This window comes from Epinephelus moara, chromosome 3 (assembly GCF_006386435.1).
Source record: "Epinephelus moara isolate mb chromosome 3, YSFRI_EMoa_1.0, whole genome shotgun sequence".
Classification (NCBI taxonomy): Eukaryota; Metazoa; Chordata; class Actinopteri; order Perciformes; family Serranidae; genus Epinephelus; species Epinephelus moara.
The window spans coordinates 14,029,153-14,042,594 of record NC_065508.1 but is presented as its reverse complement, the minus strand read 5'-3'; the positions used below and the strand labels follow the sequence as shown (position 1 = coordinate 14,042,594).

Genomic DNA, 13,442 nt, shown 5'->3' with positions numbered 1-13,442 from the left:
GTGCGTGTGTTGACGTTGAAGTGTCAAGTCAGCCTCAGAAAACATTGCATCTACTTGCACGTTTCAAAATAAAAGCGTCCTTGCCTGAGTGTAGCCTATGTGTCGCAAGGTGTCAGCCGAAAACGAGAATGGAGCTATATATTTAGTCTGCTATGATTTTACATGTGTGTACACTCAGTTAGATGGTGGTGGCCAACTATGGCTTCATAAACAAGTGCAAGTTGCTTAAAAAAAATGAAACAATTGCGATGATATCATATTAATACTCCCTGTCTAATAAAACACTGTAGTTAATATAGAGCCTAGAGAATAATTTACAGTTTATGGATAGCTATTAGAACAAAATATGCAAATATTTGGTATATACATCCTCCTGGGACCCGAACTTTTGTTTGGTGTGCTTTTTTAATTTCTCCTAGCTATTTGGGATCAGTGGGACCCTACAAGTATAAAAAACTAAACGTTGTTAACGATACTTAAGTCGCAATTTCCCAAAAGGAGACAAAAATAAAGTCGTGATGCCTTCAAAGGACTACTTCCTAATTAATGGCATCTTATCTTGTTACTGTTGCTAAAATTGGTCAAATTTCTTGCCATAAGATAGGACAAGAATGTGTCCAAGGTTGAGGACAACATGTCTCAATTAAGGAGAATAAAGTATAAGGTCAAGTGAACCCAAAATGCGTTGTCCTCAAATGAGGATGCAGGGTCTCAGGAGGATATTTGGCATATGCCAGCTACACAGTATAGACCCTGTGTCCTCATATGAGGAAATCACATTTTGGGTTTACTTGACCTTATACTTTATTTTACTTAACTTAGACCTGTTGCCCTCGTTCGTAGACACTTTTTTGTGCCATCTAGTGGCAGTAAGAGCACAATATACTTGTAATGTAAAAACAAGATGGCAGCCATCTCTGCTAAGTCAGTCTGCAGCCGATCCTGACACAAAAGTCGACAAACCCTGATCACATTTTATGGTTAAAACTGTTTATTTGTGATGTTTGCGTTTGATATGGCAACAAATTTGACCAATTTTAGCAACAGTAACAAGCTCAGACACTGTTAATTAGGAAGGACTTGTTTGAAGACATGGGGACTTTATTATCGTCTCGTTTGAGGACATTGGGACTTGATTAGTGTTGACAACGGGTTTTTAAAAAATTTTTTTTACTTATCAGGTCCTGCTGATCCCAAATTATTAGGAGGGATAAGAAGTGCATACCAAACAAATGTTTGGGTCTCAGGAGGTTATCTTTTTGGTTAAAGGGGCCAAGTTCTGCTTCAATATAATGGGTTTAGCCTACATTAATAATTCCACATGGAATCATATTATTCATAATGTAAACAAAGTAACAAACAAATAAATAAATAAATCTTACTTTCCTCTGAGTTGAAGCAACCAAGAAACATCCAAACATGCAATAGTAAATGGAAAACAACAACAACAACAAAAACCCTTAAAAACAATCAATGTGTATACATAATTATAGCAAGTGAATATATTGATTGACTGATTTTATTTATTTAAGTGTCGTGCACCAAGTGGTGCCCAGCCTATATGGGCTTACAAGACACTAAACAGAACAACAGCCTGCATATAATCAGCAAATCAAATATCTGATTATTAGGCCCGTATTTTTACCTACTTTTACAGTGCATCATTTAGGTCTATATGCAAATGTACACAATCAATACATTTCTTTATACCTTTTTTCTTTAGCAACAAATATATGACACCCATTTTTCCAAGTGGCAGACTCCCGACACTATGAGCCGAAACTAAAATCTCCGCTTTTATTTTGACGGTCCAGCCGCACCATCTTCCGGTCCTGTCCCGGCAGCGTGCTGCCACATTGACGAAGGTTTGCAGAGCCCGGAGCCTCCGCTCCTCCAGCAGCCCCAGCCGAGCGCCACACAGCCTCGGCGGCGTCAGCCTGGCTGGAACCGCAGCGCCTGCATGCAAGATCCCTCCGCCTTCCCCCTCCTGGAACTTTCCCAGGATTTCAGGGATTTCATTCAGGCCCCGCAGCTGCATGCATGTGGGCGCGTGCGTGTGGGTGCGTCCCACCTGAGCCTTGCCCAGTCTCCTACTGCAGACATACAGTTGTTGGCGCTAACTAAGTGCGGGAGGCCAGGAATAAAAACAATCCCACCTGTTCCTCTTTATAGACCATTGTAATGAATGGATAGTGACAAATGGTGCAGTGGGACCAGTCTGATAGTGCTGTCACAGTGTGTTTGTGTACCTGCATCATTCATAAAGTCTTCTATTAATGTTTTGTCATTTGTTTGCTCACATCTGGTATAATATTTATAAGGAATACAGTGGCGGATCTCACTGCAATTAAGATGAAAGGGACTCACAGCAGGCTGCTATTTGCCTATGGTGTGTAATTTAGATTACAGGTGCTGTGAGCTTGTGTTTAACTGGTGTAAAATCAGTAATTGTTTAGCTTTTATATAAGCGTGTAAAGTTATGTAGCATTTCCAGCTGGGATCTAATAAAATAAACCATTAAATAGCCTACATGATTAAATATCAATTTCGGCTATTACTTTCACGTGCACGCGCGCACACGCACACACTGCACCTGTTGTAAAAGGAGGAACAATCCGCCGTCGTCCACTGCAATTTAATGATGCTGTGAAATCAGCCCCTTTTTCCTTTAAAATCGATACTGTGTCATTATCTATTGTTGGGAGCCACACAGAGGTCTTTCTCATTGCGGATGGATACGATCCTTTATTGGGAGTGCCGTGACTAGTCCAGTTAATGACGCAAGCCCGGCTGGCGACAGTGAGTCTACAAGTTTGACATTTTCAGTTTACAGCAACTGCTGCAGAACGTAACAATACTCCCAACACGAAGTGAAAGCACTCTGGGGATCCTGTCAAAAACCGTATGCTTCTCTTTGTTTTTTTCCAACCACCACCAGGTGGATGATCAGAATGCAACACAGCCGGTGTGCCACAAATAGGTGGGGGACTATCAGAAGCCAGTGGTTTCCAAAGTCTGGTCCGGGGACCCCCAGGGAAGCCACTAGGAGGGGACTGTCTGTTCAAGGTTTAGAAATGAGCAACACTACATGTGCTCTCTCACAAATAACATTTATTCTGACATCACAGATCAATAAAATAGAGCCCATGTGTAAATCTTTAACTCATCACCTCTTCACTTAAGAGCTCCTGAGAGAGGAAACTAGAAAAAGAGCAGCCAGATTGTGATTCATCAGCTCTCTTGAGTCTCGTCTGGTCGCAGACAGACAGTCATGGCACAACAGGATGCGCTCCCCAGGGCTCAGAGGGGCCCCAGAGACATCCGCATCAGTATGAGCCCCAGACCTCAGGCTTGCATAAGAAAACAGCACTTTGAAGAACTTCATTTACTCCGACCGCAAAAACGCTCACTGGACACTTTCCAAGAAGATGTCCGCATGAGGTTTAGGAGACAGGCGAAGGGATGACTTAAGTGAGATAAATAACGTAGTCCAGGGTTTCCCGCTCTTTCATGTCAAAGACACGCCAAACTCATGATAATGCAGCTCCCTCACTCTGCTGTAATATTTCATACAGTGGATCCGAGCTGACTTTATATGAGGATTTCAGCTGTTAAATCTAATTTAACACTAAATTAAATTAACAGTGAGTGATGTCTGATCCTGCAGATTTCTCGTAAGAATATTTAACAGATATGTTCCTCAGCTTCCTCTAAGGGATGTCTGACAGAGACTTTGATCCCCAGTTTGGAAAACAATGAGCTAAGATGAAAGCAGAGTCACGCTGACAGTGCACCCTGTGTGTTAATATAGTCCATCTGACAAATTTTGCAGTGAGATGCCAAACACTTCAAGAAACATCAGCAGGGTGAGGCTGTGTGTGTGACCGCAAAGCCACAAAACTGACTGATAGTAGATCAAAATATATAACCTATCAAAGTGTCAAATGTTATCAGAATGTTAGAGACAGTGTATGAAGTCTTGATCCTGATCTTTGACACTGACAATAATATTCACCTACATTAGGTGCACTATTACTCCATATGATGCATATTACTGCTTATATCTGCAATATTATTCTATATTCTTCTTCTTCTTTTTTTTTAAAGGGGGGAGAGAGAGAGAGGGGGGATAACATGCAGCAAAGGGCCACAGGCTGGATTCGAGCCCGCAGGCCGCTGCAGCAACAGCCTTGTACATAGGGCGCCTGCTCTACCACTAAGCCACCGACGCCCCGTATATTCTTCTTCTAGTAACTCTTGTACTTATCATACTCCTATTGTTACTTTATTAGGCACTGGTTTTTGCTTTTGCTCCGAGAAAACACTTCTGTCTTGTTTATTTGTATATTCTACCAGATATTTATTACTGTATTGTTAGATAATTACTTTTTTTTTTTTAATTATATATTTATTTTTTCTATTTTTATTATTTTCAATTCATTCTTATTTTTTATTATTATTGTTAGATATTTATTACTATTTTTTCTATTTTATTTAATTATTTTTTATATTACATTATATATTTATTATTTATATTTTTATTATTTTAATTCATTCTTATTTTTTAATGTTAGATAATTATTACCATGTTTTCTATTTTATGTAATTATTTTTTATTATAGTATATATTTATTATTTCTATTTTTATTCTTATTTTTAATTTATTCTTATTTTTTATTATTATTGTCAGATATTTATGACCAGATTTATTACATTTATTACTCTATTGTTTTGGGCCCAGTGAGTGACTCTGACCCGGGGAACCCGCTGGTTGTCTTGTTGTTACTGGTTGTGAATCATTAAATTGTGGCTATTGTACTTGGTGCTACTGTAATCTGAAGCATTCTCTGGCACAAGAATTTCCTTCGGGATAAATAAAGTTCTACTGAATTGAATTGAAGCAAATCTTGAGCTTTATGGGAAATCATTGGTTCAGTCCTGCTTTGTTACAAACACGTTTACACTGCGAGTAACTCACTTAGCTTTACGATTTGAAAAAAGACATCAGATCTTCTTGAGCACAGCTTGAACTGGTCCAAACTCTGTCTGGCTTGATGCCACATTACGGTTGAGTCTCAGGTCAGTAGTGCAGAAATGTGTGGCAACAGTGTCTGAGAAATTAGTGCACATTTTGCTTAATATTTATTTTACATGTTTATATTCTCTGGTTTGTGACCTCTATCTTTTTAGAATTCTCTTTTCTTCCTCCTGTTAAGCACTAAGTAGCTTCTGTGTTGAAAGCTGCTGTATAAAGTTTGTTTTTATATTGTAAGCAGTCAGGCTGCAACAATTATTTATTATGGTGACAACATTAAATGTCTTGTTTTGACCCCAGAACATACCGTAAAACTTCAATCAGTAGCCTGGGCTATTATTTGCTCAAATCACTGAAATCAACAGGCCTATGTTTGGGACAGGTCTTTAATTCCTTTCACACAAAACTGTTGCTCAGCAAAGATGGGAAATACAATGTAATTGTTTATGTAAACCAGTATGAATATTACTTGCATAAAAATTAGCCTTCAGATAACATATCAATTATGAATCATTAATTTGATCTAACTCCGACAGACAATGCATCATCGGGAGAGTGAGTTACGGCACCCAGCACACTGACACAACACCACTTTCTCCTGTTAAAACAAGACTCACAACTTGGATTGATTTTTATGAAAAACCCTTTGATTATTTTGATCGGAAGACCCTTACGGACTAAAGGAATATGAGTAACTTACAGGTTAATGGAGGAATGGACACATAATTTGAGGTAGCCAACAACCCGCTTTTATACATCTGAAGAACTTCTATAAAAAATATGAACTGCTTGGCAACCAGACCAGGCCTCTAATTGAGACAGGCCTTTATTTGTCAAAATGTGTAGCCACACCGGGCTAGTAAAAGAGACTGGGCTTTTAATTGAAATTTTACGGTACATTTTATGTAAGGCCGAAGAATAAAGTCAATTCTAACATTTGACAATTTAGAATCATAAAATGTTTGGCATTTTTACAAAGAAAAAAAAAAGATGAAAACAATTAATCAATTAAAAATAGTTGCAGATTAAAGGTATACTATGCAGGATTTTTTGGTCCTGTTTGTAAACATACTCTCCAGCAAAAGTGAAAGTAAAAGCCGACCCCAGATTCACTCTCATTCTGTGTTACACCTCACTATATTTGCTTTCTTTCAGTGTGGTGTCTCTTGGATGTCTGATGCTTATGGCCTGGCACCTGGTTGCTACCTTTTTATAAACCCCTGACCTCACCTGAGCGCTGTGGGGGTGCACACTTGTAAACATCCAAAACACAGAAAATAAGAATATATAGAGACAGAGGGTGCAGTCTCTGCCCCCTGGTTGTAAGTGGTCATTTAAAGGGATTACTTCTGTATGAGTCTCTACATTCTTTTGGAGGAGAATAATGTAGAACATATCTTTAATTTCCATTGTCTGACTAATCATTTAAATGACTTGTTGTTGCAGCTGTTATTAGTGCATGAATAATGATTATCACATCATAAATCATTGAATTTTTTTATTTTGGCTCAAGTCTTCCAGCCCATCAACCCATAACCGTGTTCCCTCAAAAAATACAACCCCTCCTTTTTAAAAATCTCACATAGTAACATTCATTCTACCTGTCACAATCATGACACACACATGATCAGATCCTCCATATTATTTCACTACAAGTCTCTCTCACTTACAGCTGATTGGCCACAAATAAACATTAAGTAACTTAGTACACGGATCAGTCATACAGACATTCTGTAAGCCGTGCCAACAGAAATGTGCGAGTAACGGCGGCCATCACAAGCCGAAATCCAAATAAACTAAAAAAAAAAAAGGCAGGACCACGAAGAACTCGCAACTGTGTCATTACATCACATCCAGTGACGTCTGGACAGGAGACGGTTGTGATATACTGCAGTCTGATCTTTGTTTATTACAGTAAATGATGGACACAGTTGTTAATCCCACCTTATCCCAAAGGTTCCACAGCCCTATCACAGGCTGTCTCTAGGACACCAGGGCTTCTCTGATTGGCTAGTCAGTCTTAAGCGATGACTGCAGCTTCCAGGCTCCGGTGAGGTAGCGCAGGCGAATGAAAACCAGGTCTCGTCCCATCTGCAGCCAGCTCCAAAACGGGACCAGCTTAGATCCTGGGGGGGAAACGCACTCACATTTCAGTCTCAAGTGACACTTTGATGGGAAATATGAAAGTATGCTGACATGTAATACTGATGGATAGCAAGTCATTCATCAGAGACTTCATCTAGCAAGTACCAAGCAGGTGTTGAAAATATATTTTATAATCTGAGTGAAGCATCAGCAGGAAACAAACAGAAAAACAGATTAACAACAAAAGCTAAAGAGAATAAAATTTAAAGAGAATAAAGCCCACAAAGATGACCATTTATAAACACCTACACCATGCAATCATTTACAAGATGTTAAAATAGGAATTGCTAGAAGTTATATATATAAAATCAGCCAATCACAGACTTCCAAAAGCCTCCAACAGAGATATTTATAGAAACACAATATAGCACAGTTGGAAAACACATGTCCACATATTCCATGAAAATCCTACCTTCTATTTCAGTCCAGTTGACTGCCACCTCTGCTATGGGGATTTTAAAGCACTGGGCGATATACAGGAGCTCCACATCAAAAGCCCTTTGAGAGGAGAGATAAAAGTGCACAACAGATGTTCAGACGCTGCATTAAAATTCATGACATTCATGTTCAAACAATACGCAGCCTCTCTTATCAGACAATGTTTTAAATACTTTTTATTCATGAACATTTCTTACATTATAAGGGCAATAAGCAAAGACGAATAAGAAAAAAAATAAACAGCAGAAGGGTGACAAATATGAGGTCATGGGATGTTTAAAAAGTCAAAGCATATTTCTTAATTAAAGCAGAATCTCACACGCGGTACATGAAATAATCACTTGAAATTGGTCTCTTTAGCTTAATAAACATTTTTTTTTAAACCATTTTTCTCCCAATGCTTTTGGAGGTCATATGCAATAGCTCGTCTTTTACCAGACAATGCTAAAGCCCCTACAAACAAAATTTAAAGGTACAAATTCAAGACTTTATTTTTGGCAGCTGCTTGATTGATTGAGTCTGCATGTAGAGATGTCCTTATGTGCTGTTTATGAGTCATTGTCAGGAACATTTTTTCCAGCAGCTCAAAACCAAAACATAAAAGTCATTTCTTTCATAATTTAGTGGGATTTTATGTTTCTAATTATAAGGAACACAGATAGCAGGTTATATACATCCTGTGAATATAATTGAGTTCATCTTATTTCCATATACTCTATCTTAACACCTTATTTTGAAAAGTGGACGTAGTCATGAGTATCCTAGGCTGTTTCAATACATCGACGATCGAAATACATATGTACTCAAACTTTAGAGGCAGCTGGTTTGACGATGGAGATGTGAGTGACGGCTGGCCCTTTTTCCTAGTCAGCTCCAGAGGCAGCATTTGATGTTTATAATCGCCTCTGTCGTCAGGTTGATTGTGTTCGTCTCTTTCAAAGAACTTAAATTAAGTGTGTCTTGCTGCATTTTTGCATGCTACAGCTGAAGTGAATAATGCAACTATAAACAGCCTTTTTACACGGATATAACACCGCAACATTCAGAAACACAACACTTGAACTACACATGATTAAGGAATATTATGTCAATCTAAATGTCAAAGTGCCCTCCCTAATATAATGGTGGGGGAACAGTGGCTGTTGTTGCATCATTACACAAAGTAAAGAAGTGTCTATGGTGGAGTGTGGGTGCTTACCATCGCTCTACGTGGAGACAAGAGAAGGTCTTGAGCGCCGCCTCACGCGTGAAAAGCTTGAAGCCACACTGTGTGTCTCTGATCCCTCTCACGCAAAAGAACCACACCAGGAAGTGGAAGCCATACATGAGGAATGTGCGAAACACAGATCGCTGTGGCAGAAACACAACACTTGTTATTTAACAGTTAGACAGGCACAGTCTATAATGCTGCAAGAAAAAAAAAAGAAGACAATTACCTGAGCTACTGAGTCTTGCTCCAGGTGAGCTCTGGAACCACAGGAAATCGCCATATTCTCCTAAATGTACAGACAGGCATTTTTAGGACAGCCACACACTAACCACCTCTTCTTGATACATGTATGTAAGACAGCGCAACAAAACTGAACAGGGCCACACCGGTTTGGGGTTGAGGTCATCAAGTCCAGCCTCCACCTTTTCAATGTCAGCAAACTTTGTGGCTCCATCAGCATCTGCCATGAGAATGAATTTCCCTCTGGAGCTCAGAGTTCCCTTAAAGTGAGACAAAAATAAATCAACACAAAGTCAAATCCATACTGTTGTTTTTCTGCTACATCCAGACACAATGTAGTTTAATATCTCCAGTCTCACCATCCGCACAGCTCCTCCTTTCCCCCTGTTCTTCACCAGTGTCAGGACCCGCAATTTATCAGAACCGTACTTCCTACTATACCGCAGAGCAACCTGGCGGGACAGCACAACAGAAAAAAAAACACTTTAAAATGTTTGACTAAGCAAAAGTAAACTCAGAAAAAATAGAACTCCTGGTAAAAATATTCCCAATAAAATATTCAAAATCATCACCTCTGTGGTTTTGTCTTTGCTGCCATCATCAACCACAATGACCTCATAGGTAAAAGAGGGATGCTGTTTCTGCAGTCAGGAAATAACATGAGGGTTAGTTCACAACAGGCACTTTTCAAGTTGAATGCTGCCACCTACTGGCCACTTTGAGAATAACTGATCCAGTCATAAGTCTGCTGCCTTTAAATGGATGATAAAACTGTCTTTCATTCTCATTTAATTATTGAGTAAATCATTTCTAGAGTCTTTTAATTGTGTCTCTTTTATCAGAGTAAAATTGTGATTAAAATTTAGCTTAGCACTGCCCACATGAGGCTGAGCACTCACCTGTCTGTTTTCCAAGTACTCCATAGCTTCATCCAACATCACAGGCACTGTAATGACACAAAGTCACACACATATTAGTAACTATAACCTGCTGCAGGTGGGCAGTGACATGAAGCCTGAGAGAACAGGATTATGGGATTTAAATTGCACCAATCTGTATGGCAACTGAAGGCTTTACTTGTCAATAGTTGGTGCACAATTCATCATTCAACACAAAGCAAACTGTGCATTTATTGGTTTTAAGCTGGAGGAATTTCAAGAAGCAAACAAATATATGGCACTTGTAATACACCTTATCCTTTACATTCTACGTGTATCCTGTCAATGTGCAATATAACGCTATTACATAGCTATTTTACATCTGGGTTCACATTACTTTTTACAGTCTGCTGTGTCTGTCAAGCAAGCTGTGAATAGGGCTGCCACCAACGATTATTTTCATTGTCGACTAATCTGTCGATTATTTCTTCGACTAATCATTTCATCGAAAAATGTGTTAAAATGTTGAATAATGTCGGTCTGTCTCGCCCAAACCCCAAAATTACGTCATCTAATGTCTTGTTTCGTACTCACGCCAAAGGGTTTTAGTTCACTGTCACGGGAGAGTGTGTAAAGCTGCCAATATCTGAACTTAAGAAGCTGCAATAAGAGTATTTTGGGGTACTTTTATAGTGCTTTACTATGAAAAATGACTCAAACCGATTAGTCGACTACTAAAATAGTCAACGATTATTTTAATAGTCGATTAGTCGTGGCAGTCCTAGCTGTGAAACCTCTGTGTGTCGCCCCCCATTGCTCACTTCTGAGTTCCTCGTTGTAGGCTGGTATCACCACAGAAAGCTCCCTGGAATGGGGATCATGAAGGCTGGGGAAAAGCTCCTTCTCTCCTGTCGGGGTGAGGTAGTATTTCTCCTTCTCATGGCGTGTGATGTTCACCATCCCAGCAGTGACGTGTGCTATTATGAGCACCTGAAAAGGGAGAAATATGAGATTAGCACTCCTGTTACTCTTGCCGTGAGGTACTTTTAGAGTGTTGTGTAAAAAATGTGTTGGTTTTTTTTAACAAAATGAATAGACAAGAGCTGTGTAACTGTATATAATATTTAAGAACATTTGTATAATGTGTAATACCTATGATAACTACACCTGCATGTTGGAACATCAACTAAAGTCTGTAATGTAGCAGAGGCACAGTCTTTGTGTTCAGAGATTTGACGCAGACCAGAAATAACTCTCATGAACTCTGAATGTCTTTACCTTGTGTCATGCTTTCACTTTATGCTTAATTTAATTTAATTAAAAAAATAAACTTGACAGGGAACCTATTTGTCACCATTTGTGTGAGGGACTTAAAAGTGTGTGACACATCACATTATCTTACATTATTTCCTGTTTAAATGGATGTGATATTGGTCCTTTGATGTCATTTTAAAATGTTTAAAATGAATTCTTGAATCATTTTGTTAATTTCATGACTAACAGTTGGTTGTCAATTGTTCTTTGATTTTTAGTAAATAATAAACATTCATGTCGTGATACGAGTGATAACACATCCATTATCTTTGCATTTCCGTAACATATGTTGTATTGAACTGTGTTTTTGAATCTTAGTTTTCTTTTCCTTCTTTTTTTTTGGACAAGTCTGTGATATATGTTATGGTATACATGTTTTAGTATAGAATAAAGTTAAATCAAATATTTTACTCTTTTTCATTACTTTACATATCCTGTATTTTACTACTTTTAAGGATTTCGTTTTCCAGATTTCAGTGGTCTACTAAGTCATGACTTTCTAACATTACCAACAAAATATAAATGCTTATAATAAAACGCAGAAAGACAATGAAGTATCATGAAATCAGGGGAAGGTGCAGGATGAATATTTTGCTCACTGACTTCTTACATGGAGGGAAAAAAGACACAGAAGGAAATCCACAGTGTCATCTGTCAATCCGTGGGAGCAACAGCTTTTGCTTCACTATACAGACATCAAACATTTATTTAAATAACATACAACAGATCTCTAAAGACACCATATTAACTCCAAATGATGTCCACTTACCACAATGAAACCTAGAGCTGCCAATGCGACCAAGGCTTGAATTATTTCACAGAGGAAATCCATTTTCCATAAGTTAGCCTGCAGCCACAGGCAGACCACCACTCAAAGTGGCTAGCTACAAAGCTAGCTTGTTTTCTCCTTTCCTCCTTCGTGTCTCGTGGCCGGTCCTCTGTCTTCCCAGGACATACAAGAAAATACAAGCTTACGAGATTGTTTTGACGGTGGAAGCGCTAAATAAGAGCCCCTATATCTCCATTACTCTGTGGGCAGTTCAGTGAACTCCACTTCCAATCACATATGCACACAGCTGCGACGCGGAAGTGACAGCGTTTTCTCGACACATCATCAGTTAGAGGCAAGAGAGCACCGAGCCGCCCGGAGACAGCCTGCAGCGACACCACAGCGACACCTAGAGGTCGGGAGTGGAACTGCAAGAACACTATCACTGATAGAGATAAGAGGGGTTTGAGTCTCTCGTAACTACTTCTATCTTGTATATTTGTATATTTTACCAGATATTTAATACTCTATTGTTATAAACTGAGCCCACTGAGTGACCCTTTCCTTCAGGATAAATAGAGTTCTATTGAACTGAATTAATATGCACATGTGTAATTAATAACATCAACTAAGGAATTAAAGATGTTGCTCCTAGTCATATGTCCATTGATCAGATCCACAACCTACTCTGAGACTGCTTTATCCACATTATTTTTTATAACTGTTTCTAAAGTTTCTGTTGTACATGAATGCATCTGCACATGCACATGTGTTTTTTAATTTTATATACTTTATTAATCCCTGAGGGGAAATTCAATTTTTCACTCTGTTTATCAGTCACACACAGGACACACACATGCACAAACTGGACCTATACATGTGGAGAGATGTCAGAGTGGGCTGCCCATGACAGGGGCTCTGAGCGGTTGGGGGATTCGGTGCCTTGCTCAGGGGCACCTCGGCAGTGCCCAGGAGGTGAACTGGCACCTCTCCAGCTACCAGTCCACGCTCCATATTTTGGTCAGGACGGGGACTTGAACAGGCGACCCTCCGATTCCCAACCCAAGTCCCTATGGACTGAGCTACTGCTGCCCAAAGATGCTGCATATCATAGTGGACTGAGATTTGTTACAAATTGTGATTGCACTTGCTGCGAAAACTGTTGTTTACTGCTAAAACTGTTGTCTGTTAACTGGGTGTGTCTGAATGTTGTTTATTTTATTCATTTTATTTATCTTTTGTTGATGTTATGTTTTTGTTTTTTGTTTTTTAGTCCTTTTAAATCGACTGTATCTGACTGTAGCTATAGCCTCAGATCTCAAGTTTAGTTTTGCTGTCTGTTCCTAGTGCTCAGACTGAGCTGGGGAAAAAGCTTTTATGTTCTGCTCCTCTCACTTTGAATAATCTTCAGAA

At 39.0% G+C, this 13,442-nt stretch overlaps 1 protein-coding gene across 1 annotated transcript; it reads right to left on the bottom strand.

The window, feature by feature from the left end:
* Nucleotides 1–6,518: 6,518 nt before the first annotated feature.
* On the bottom strand, nt 6,519–12,355 carry alg5 (ALG5 dolichyl-phosphate beta-glucosyltransferase). The gene is made up of 10 exons (XM_050040120.1): nt 12,030–12,355; nt 10,768–10,936; nt 9,968–10,014; nt 9,641–9,709; nt 9,428–9,520; nt 9,215–9,328; nt 9,055–9,114; nt 8,817–8,968; nt 7,593–7,678; nt 6,519–7,161 (listed from the first exon to the last, which is right to left on the bottom strand). Exons 1-10 carry the CDS (start codon nt 12,090–12,092, stop codon nt 7,046–7,048), a joined length of 969 nt encoding a protein of 322 aa, XP_049896077.1. The 5' UTR covers nt 12,093–12,355; the 3' UTR covers nt 6,519–7,045.
* Nucleotides 12,356–13,442: the final 1,087 nt, after the last annotated feature.

Excerpts from the sequence above, each read along its gene's own strand:
- alg5 (XM_050040120.1), bottom strand. The coding sequence starts at position 12,092 with ATGGATTTCCTCTGTGAAATAATTCAAGCCTTGGTCGCATTGGCAGCT. Across the intron at positions 9,710-9,967 it reads AGTACTTGGAAAACAGACAG|AAACAGCATCCCTCTTTTAC; the intron begins GTGAGTGCTCAG and ends TCCTGACTGCAG. Across the intron at positions 7,679-8,816 it reads TGTCTCCACGTAGAGCGATG|GGCTTTTGATGTGGAGCTCC; the intron begins GTAAGCACCCAC and ends CTCCTCTCAAAG.